Genomic DNA, 9,763 nt, shown 5'->3' with positions numbered 1-9,763 from the left:
AAAAAGAGGCATGGAACAGGTATAAACAGCTGGGATCAAGTGTATCCCTGGAAGAGTTTAGGGAATTGAGAATTAATCTGCAATTTGAGAGGGAGAAGGTGAAATTGGATGTGTTGGTATTGCAGCTGAGCAAAGTGGACCACAGAGGCATGAGGGAGGAGCTGGCCAAAGTTGACTGGAAAGGGACCCTAGCAGGGGTAAAGGTGGAACAGCAATGGCAGGAATTTCTGGGAATAATCCAGAAGATGCAGGATCTTTTCATTCCAAAGAGGAAGAAAGATTCTAGGAGGAGAAAGAGGCAACCGTGGCTGACAAGGGAAGTCAAGGACAGTATAAAACTAACAGAGAAGGCGTATAACATAGCAAAGATTAATGTGAAGCCAGAGGATTTGGAAACTTTTAAGGAACAACAGAAGGTGACTAAAAAGCCAAAACAAGGAGAAAAGATGAAATACAAAGGTAAGCTACCCAACAATATAAAAGAGGATAGTGTGGCGGTGCCCGGGGATTAGACCACTCCCTGGGTCATCCCCCTCGGCACTGAGTGGACAGGGCTGGGGAGGGGTCTGGAGCTATGGGGTTTGCCTGAAGGGGCTAGAGATTACTCTCATGCGAGAGACTGAAGAGAGTGGATGTTCTGATGCTACATTAAAGTTACTGTTGATCCTTACCTGGCGTCTTGCCTGATTCCTGCCGCGTCCAGACCCACTACACTGGTGACCCTCGACATTTTCTTCAGTTATATAAAGAGTAAGAATGAGGCAAGAGTGGAAGTTGGGCCGCTGGAGAATGGTGCAGGAGAAGTGATAATGGGGAATAAAGAAATGGCAGAGGAGTTGAATAACTTTTTTGAATCAGTCTTCACAGTGGAAGACACCAGCAATGTGCCTGAAATTCAAGAGAGTCAGGGGGTGGAAGTTAGTGGAGTGGTTATTACTAGGGAGAAGGTGCTTGGGAAGCTGAAAGGGCTGAAGGTGGATAAGTAACCTAGACCAGATGGACTGCAGCCTAGGGTTCTGAAAGAGGTGGCTTTTGAGATTGTGGAAGCATTGGCAGTGGGATTTCAAGAATCACTAGAGCCAGGAGAGGTCCCAGATAATTGGAAAATTGCCAATATTAACATGCTGCACAAGAAGGGAGAAAAGCAGAATAGTGGGAACTATAGGCCAGTTAGTCTAATTTCGGTGGTTGTTATGATTTTAGAGTCCATTGTAAAGGATGAGGTTATGGAGTACTTAGAAGTGCACGATAAAATAGGCCGAAGTCAGCATGGCTTTGTGAAGGGGAGGTCTTGCTTGACAAATTTGCTGGGATTCTTCTAAGAAGTAAACAACAGGACAGACAAAGGAGAGTCAGCAGATGTTGTTTACTTAGATTTTCAGAAAGCCTTTGATAAGGTGCCATATGTGAGACTGCTAAGGAAGATGAGAGCCTATGGTATCAAAGGGCAGATACTAGCTTGGATAGCAGGATGGCTGGATGGCAGAAGACAAAGTGTGGCAACAAAGGGGGCTGTTTCTGGTTGACTGCCAGTGCCTAGTGGAGTTCCGCAGGGGTGATGCTGGGGGCACTACTCTTCACCTTGTACATTAATGATTTGGACGAGAGTATTGTAGGCTTTGTGGCCAAATATGGGATCATATGAAAATAGGTGGAACGGCAGGTAGCGTAGAGAAAGCAGGGACTCTGCAGAAGGACTAGTACAGGTTGGGAAAGTGGGCAGAGAAGTGGCAAATTGAATATAGTGTAGCAAAGTGTGGAGTCATACATTTTTTAGTAGGAAAAAAGGCATAGGCTATTTTCTAAATGGGGAGAGAATCCAGAAATTGGAGGTGCAAAGGGACTTGGGAGTGCTGGTGCAGGATTCCCAAAAAGTTTAATCTGCAAGTCGAATCGGTAGTAAAGAAAGCACACTCAATGCTCGCATTTATTTCAAGAGGGCTTGTATACAAGAACAGAGATGTAATGCAGAGGCTCCATAAGGCTGATAAGGCCGCATTTGGTATATTGTGAGCAATTTTGGGCACCATATCTGAGGAAGGATGTGCTGGCTCTGGAGAGGGTCCAGAGGAGGTTTAGAACAATGATCCCAGGAATGAGTAAGTTAACCTATGATGAGCGTTTGTTGGCATTGGGCCTGCACTCGCTGGAGTTTAGAAGAATGAGGGGGGACCTCATTGAAACATACAGAATAGTGAAAAGCTTGGATAGAGTGGATGTGAAGAGGATGTTTCCACTAGTGGGAGAGTCTAGAACTAGAGATCACAGCCTCTGATTTAAAGGACTTTCTTTTAGGAAGGAGATGAGGAGAAATATCTTTAGTCAGAGAGTGGTGAATCTGTGGAATTCTTTGCCACAGAAGGCTGTAGAGTGTACATCAGTGGATATATTTAAGGGAGAGATAGATAGATTTTTGATTGGTACAGGTGTCAGTGGTTATGGGGAGAAGGCAGGAGAATGGGGTAAGGAGGGAGAGATAGATCAGCCATGATTGAACGGCGTTGATCTGGAGGCGGTTCCGCTGGCACCAGTCCACAAAGTCCAGGGTCAGTTCTCTGTACTCCCTGTCATCGTCATCTGTGATGAGGCCAGCGATGGCAGAGTCGTCAGAGAACGTTTGCAGATAACAGTTGGCTGAGCTGTGCATGAAGTCCACAGTGTACAGGGTGAACAGGAAAGGAGGCAAAACTGTTCCCTGTGGATCAGGGTGAGGGTGATATCTGTACACTGACTGATGTCTCTCAGTCCTTTTCTCAAAGGGGGATATCTGTGGTGACTGGTGTCTCCATGTCCAGGAGGATATCCATTCAATAACTATTTAACTGACTAGTTTGCTCACGCTCTCCGTATCCAGGGGTTATCTGTTCACTGACGAGTTCCCCCTCTCTCCTTGTCCAAGTTATGTTCACTGTCTAGTTCCCCTCCTCTCTTCCTATTCGGGGCGATATCAATTTACCTTCTGGGACCCATCCCTCTGACTCTCTATATTCTGCCTGTAGAGCCGGTGAAGAACATCTCAATCCTGGCGCAGGAAGCAGAGGACCATAAGGCCTGCGTGCTGCACTGCCAGGTGTCGCGTGGCAGTGAGCTGCGATTCGTGTGGCACGCTGCTGGCTGCGAGCTGACTTCTGACAAGCTGCACAACATCACCAACGAAGGCAGCTCCCTCACCGTCTCCATGTCCGCCGTGCAATCCATCATCTACTCAGTCTACCGCTGCACCGTCTCAAACCCTGTCAGCGAGCAGAGCATAGAGGTCAACCTGAGACGGGATTGTAGCACAGGTCTGACCCCTTACTGAGATTGGGACAGGAGGCGAAGGGTCAGGTCTGTCACACTTGGCAGGACTGGGTGGGAGAAGGTCAGACCTGCCTCACTGTGGGAGGAACAGGGTGGAGAGGTATCTGGTTTGTCTCACTGGGGATGGGTCAGGGCTGGACAGGGTGGGGGAGATTAGATCTCTTTCTGGGGAATGACTGGATTGGAGAGGTTTGGGTCTGTCTCACTGAGGAAGGATCAGGATGGAGAAGGGTCAGGTCTGTCGCACTGAGGACGGGTCAGGATTTGGTTAGGGATGCGTCTCTCTCACTGGGGATGGGACCAGATTTTGGTGGAGGGAACCGGTCTGTCTTTCTAGGGGTGGGACAATATAGGAATGTTTCATTAGGAATAGGGCAGGGTTGAAGCAGGATAGTCTTGAACCCCCACTCTCCCCTTATTGTGGATGGGACAGGGTGAAAGATGATCAGATCATCACCCCCTCACTGGGGACAGGGCAGGGTGGAAGCGAGCCCTGCTCTCACCAGGTTTGGCCCCCCTGGTAGGAGGTGGGACAGACTGGAGAAGAGTTGGGTCTGATCTCCTCACTGGGGGCAGAACAGGATGGGTTTGGAACAGATTTGGCACCCACCACCCCCTCACTTGACATGGGACAGGCCAGGTGCGTCCGGGTCTGGCCCACTTTCACTGGGGAAGGGACGGGACAGGTCTGGCAGTGTCAAACTCAGCTCAGGTTGGGATGGAGTGTTCACTCCCGAGTGCAGTCCTGTTCATTCCCAAGATGGTCTGGGAGAGCCTTAATATGGTCTCATCAAGGACTGACAAAATTGACCCCTGCTCTCCATAGGTGCTCTAGGTTCATTGGTCCTGATTTATCAAACATTTAATAACAGGGAACTGCAAATGATTTATTGCCAAAGAAAGACACAAAATGCTGGAGCAACTCAGTGGAGCTACTGGAGTAGCTCAGGCAGCATCCCTAGAGAACATGGATAGGCCGGGTTTCAGGTCGGAACCCTTCTACTGGCTGATTTCAAGAGGGTTGGAAAGAAAGCTGGAAAAGAGATGGAGCAGGACAAAGCTTGACCAGTATAGGTGAACGCAAGCAACGTTTTTTTTTGATGGGCAGACTATTGGTCAAAGGCCATAGATGAAGAGATAGGTGAGAGCCAAAAAGTATAATGAATTGCAAATTGTTAAGCGCAGGGATAGAAAAGTTGTGAGTTGTGTAGCCATTGGAAATGGTCCACGTGGAGGGGGCAGGGATAAACAGATGCAAGATCAGCACGAGTTTAAGGGAGGGGAGGAGGAAAGTGGGGGGACGGGGGGGGGGACTGCTGGAGCAAACTCAGCCATTAGGTAGCATCTGTGGAGGAAAATGGACCCTAAACACCTTTTCTTTTGATTCCTCTCACTTTCTTCAATACCTTTACATTTCCATTCCCAGTAGGAAGGCCTAGGGGCCCTCAGTTTCTTAATGGAACAGAGATCTAACCAGTTCCTCTCATTCTAGCATCTGCAAAGCATTTGATAAGGTTCCGCATGGTAGGCTACTCAGAAAGGTGAGATCACACTGTATCTAGGGGGAGCTTGCCAAATGGATAGAGAAGTGGATTCATGGAAGGAAGCAGAGGGTGATGGTGGAAGGTTGATTTTTGGACTGAAGGCCTGTGACTAGTGGTATGCCTCAGGGATTAGTGCTGGGCCCATTCCTGTTTGTGGTTTACATCAATGATTTAAATGATAATGTACAAGGCATGATTAGTAAGTTTGTTTTAGTAAGTAGGTAGTATTGTAGATAGTAAAGATGGTTATCAAAAAGTACAGCAGGATCTTGATCAATTGGGCAAGTGGGATGATGAATAGTTAATGAAGTTTAATGAAGAGTCTGAGGTGTTGCATTTTTGGAAGTCAAACCAGAGCAGGACCTTGTAGAGGTGTTGTAGAGCAAGTAGATCTAGGAGTACAGATACATAGTTCCCCGAAAATGGCATCACAGGTAGACAAGGTGGTCATGAAGGCTTTTGGCACATTATCCTTCGTCAATCATGGTACTGTATAGAAGATAGACACAAAATGCTGGAGTAACTTAGCGGGATAGGCAGCATCTCTGGAGAGAAGGAATGGAGAGAACCCATTCCTTCTCTCCAGAGATGCTGTCTGTCCCACTGAGTTATTCCAGCATTTTGTGTCTATCTTTGATTTAAACCAGCATCTGCAGTTCTTTCCTATACATACTAAGTATAGAAGTTGGGATGTTATGTTACAGTTGTACATGACATTGATGAGGCCACTTTGGAGTACAGCTACCTCTCATTTTACACAAGGATTGTGTTCTGGAAAAGCAGCGTGTATCTCAAAAACGAAAGAATGTACAGGTATGTAAATGTTACAGGTTAGGGGAAAAGTCATATATCTGTCAGCATCACACAATGAATAGTTTGTATATGACTGCCATTATTCTTTTGATCAATAAACAAAAAAACAGTTAATAAAGAAAAAACCAACAGAAAAGGCATCTTAAATAAACATTGTCGATAAACGCTTACATTAACGACTGGTCACTTCTGCTTTCCCAAGATGGCGTTGGCAGAGAGTCAATGTCGTTCTGTTTAGTACCTTGCCAGGCATCGCAGGCCACGATGCTGCCAGACATAAATTTGATGTGTTACAGGGTATTTCAAAAATACGAGCATGTAAATTAAGCTTTGGTATTAATTAAACAAGTGAGTTATTCCAATAATGCAAAAATCAAACACACATAAATGCGAGGTGGCTGTATTGATTTCAGTTTTGGTCACTCTGTTATAGGAAAAATGTTGTTAAGCTGGAAAGAGTTCAGAGAAGATTTACGAGGATTTTGCCAGGACTTGAGAGCCAGAGCTGTAGGCTGAGGTTGGGCAGGCTGGGACTTTATTCCTTGGAGCACAGGAGGGCTAATCTTATAGTCGTCTTAAGGTCTTGAGGGGATTAGATAGGGTAGATGCACAGTATTTTACCCAGAGTAGGGAAATCAAGAACCAGCAGACATAGGTTTAAGGTGAGAGGGGAAAGATTTAATAGAAACCTTTTTCTGGTTAGCCGCCAGTACTAATGTTGTTCCGCTGTGGTCAATGCTGGGGCTGCTACTCTTCACGTTGTATATCAATGATTTGGATGAGGGAATTGAAGGTTTTGTGGCCAAGTTTGCAGATGATACGAAGATAGGTGGAGGGGCAGGAAATGTAGAGAAAGCAGGGACTCTGCAGAAGGACTTGGACGGGTTGGGAAAGTGGGCTAAGAGGTAGCAGATGAAATACAGTGTAGCAAAGTGTGGAGTCATGCATTTTGATAGTAGGAATAAAAGTATAGACTATTTTCTAAATGGAGAGATAATTCAGAAATCGGAGGTGCAAAGGGACTTGGGAGTGCTGGTACGGGATTCCCAAAAAGTTAATTTTGGGAAGGGTCTCGACCCGAAACGTCACCCATTGAAGGGTCTCGACCCGAAACGTCACCCATTCCTTCTCTCCTGAGATGCTGCCTGACCTGCTGAGTTACTCCAGCATTTTGTGAATAAATCGATTTGTACCAGCATCTGCAGTTATTTATATATATATATATATATAAGTTAATTTACAAATTGACTTGGTAGTAAGGAAAGCAAGTGCCATGCTAGTAATTATTTCAAGAGGACAAGAATATAAAGGTAGGGATGTAACAATGAGGCTTTATAAGGCACTGGTCAGACCGCATTTGGTGTATTGTGAGCAGTTTTGGACCTCATATCTGAGGAACGATGTGCTGGATGGAGTTGGAGAGGGTCCAGACGAGGTTTACGAAAATGATCACAGGAATGATTGTTAAACTATGATGAGCGTTTGACAGCACTGGGTCTGCACTCACTGGTGTTTGGAAGGATGAAGGGGGACCACATTGAAACTTACCGAATAGTGAAAGGCCTGGATAGAGTGGATAAGAAGAGGATATTTCTACGAGTAAGAGAGTCTAGGACCAGAGGCCATTATCTCAGAATAAAAGGACGTACCTTTAGAAAGATGAGGAGGAATTTCTTCAGTCAGAGAGTGGTGACTCGGTGGAATTCATTGCCACAGAAGGCTTTGGAGGCCGTCAATGGATAAAGATTGACAGATTCCTGATTAGTATGAGTGTCAGGAGTTATGGGGAGAAGGCCGGAGAATGAGATTGAGAGGAGAAGATAGATCAACCATGACTGAATAGCGGGATAGACTTGATGGGCTGAATGACCTAATTCTGCTCCTATAACTAATGAAAGAGGAATATTGGCCAAACATGGGGAGGTGGGACTAGTGTAGATGGGGCATCTTAGTCAGCATGGGCAAGTTGGGCCAAAGGGCCTGCTTCCATGCCACATGACTCTAACTAATACCCTCCTACCTGTAGGGGAGCTTGTTCTCATCCTCAACAACTCCTTTTGATTCCTCTCACTTTCTTCAATTAAACGTCATCTGTCCATTTCCCTGCACAGAAGTTACCTGACCTGAGTTCATCCAGCAGTTTATTTTTTGCCTACCAAGGATAGTTTGGGTCTACCTGTACCTGGGTGTAATCTCATTTTGGTCAGCTTGAGTCAGCCGAGGCTTGGTCTACTCTTGCCCCTGGTTAAGTCTAGCCCAGACAAAGTCTAGCCCAGAGAAGGAGGAGTCAAATTCAGGTTGTCCCAGACTAATCCAGAGGGACCAGAACCAAAGCAAGGCTGATCCATGTACATCCAGACTAAATGAAAGGAAAGTAAGTGTTACAGGAGGTGCAGTTGGGGTAGCACAGTGGCACAGCAGGTAGTGCTACTGCTCCACTGCTCCAATGACCTTGGTTCATTCATGACCTCCAGGTTGATCATGGGGATAAAATGGAAATACGGTTATCTGATCAGTGTTAATGGGTGCAATGGGAGAGTGGGAACAGACAGAATAATATAGGTGAAATAATGTAGGATAGGTGATATGCATGCCAATTCAAGCCATGCCCAGTAGGTGAGTCCTGATGCAGAGTCTCGACCTGAAATGTTGACCTTCCCTTTGCCTTCATGGATGCTGTTTGGCCTATTTACTTTTTCCAGCAGTTTATTTTGTTCTCTATTTTCAGAAATTGCAGTCTGTTGTGTCTTCAGCCCAGGTTTAGTTTCATTCTCACTCAGTAAGGTCTGGATCAGTGCTCACTTGGTCCCAGAATCACTTGAGATGTCTAAGAAAGCCCGGGTTTGGTTCTGTTCTGATAATACACTGGGTTAGGCCGCTTTCTCACTTGAGATTAGCTTCCCAGTGCTCATGAGTTAGTGTGGCTCAGCCCAGGTTTTGCCTCAAACTCAACTGTATTCATCTATGCAAACCTGTTTTTGTTCCATTTTCACTGGGTTGAGTCTTGTTTAGAATGGTTTGGCATCTTTCTAATCCAAATTAGCCTGGCTTCAGATTGTTCTCATCTGACTTGATACAGTTAGCACTCAGATGCTTCACTTGAGCCTGCATTTGGCAGCTTTCTTACTTGGATTAATTTTGGTCTGCTTATTGACCCATATTAACCTGTGAAATTTTGATGATAAGGTACAGATATTATGTACTTCTAATCCACCATACCATTCTGATGCGAGAACCTGGTTGGAGCTTCACGCTTTATCTACCCATGCCCTGGAAGTGTGTGATGGGAGAGGATAGAGGGAGTTTCACTCTGTGTCTAAACCGTGCCCTGTGAATGTGTGATGGGACAGTGTGGAGGGAGCTTCACTGTGTCTAACCCGTGCCCTGGGAGAGTGTGATGGGACAGTGCAGTGAGATTTCACCCATTCAGTGAATAAAGGACACCTCGTGTTTTGCATTGCAGGGTTTGATGTGAGGTTATTACCAATCTGGGCCTTTATACTGATCGGTATCTTTGGCTTTATCCTGACATTCTTCCTGTTCTTTTTCATCTTTTTGTTCTGGTGCAGGGACATGAGATGGTTCCTTCGTAGCAGACTAGGTAAGTGAGCTGGGGCTGGACGTACAGTATCAGCTGGGAATTAATTCATTCTTCTCTCCTGTCTACAGTCACCTTCCCATTGATTCTCTTTTTTTAAATCTCTGTCTGTGAGGGTGTGTAGCTATCAAAAATATCATGTTCTGAGTGAAAGCACAAATTTGCATGAGGAATATCTGTACATAAGTTTGTAAATAATTGTGAATCTGTGTGCATGCGTGTGTGTAACGTTTGTGTGTGTGTGATTGCATATGTATGTGTTTTCTGAATATCAGTGTATGAAATTTATATGTGCACATGCTTGCCTGCTTGCCATTTTAATGATAGTGTGCACATGTGCATATATGTTTGTGTGGGTTGTGCGGCAGAGGGAATGCCCATTCCCATGTGTGATTTAAAGAGATTGTGTGTGTGTGTGTGTGGGCAGGCGTGTGTTCATGCCCATGCCAGTGTGTGAGTGAAGAAGAACGACACTGTAAACTCCCCATGCCTGCAGTAGTGCTCACCG

General features: G+C 45.6%; 1 protein-coding gene across 1 annotated transcript; it reads left to right on the top strand.

Moving 5' to 3' along the window:
• Positions 1-446: 446 nt before the first annotated feature.
• Positions 447-9,254, top strand: LOC144605562 (uncharacterized). Its single transcript, XM_078420976.1, has 3 exons — positions 447-459; positions 3,000-3,284; positions 9,227-9,254. Exons 1-3 carry the CDS (start codon positions 447-449, stop codon positions 9,232-9,234), a joined length of 306 nt encoding a protein of 101 aa, XP_078277102.1. The 3' UTR covers positions 9,235-9,254.
• Positions 9,255-9,763: the final 509 nt, after the last annotated feature.

This window comes from Rhinoraja longicauda, chromosome 24, assembly GCF_053455715.1.
Source record: "Rhinoraja longicauda isolate Sanriku21f chromosome 24, sRhiLon1.1, whole genome shotgun sequence".
Lineage (NCBI taxonomy): Eukaryota > Metazoa > Chordata > Chondrichthyes > Rajiformes > Arhynchobatidae > Rhinoraja > Rhinoraja longicauda.
This window is presented reverse-complemented; position numbering and strand designations above follow the sequence as displayed.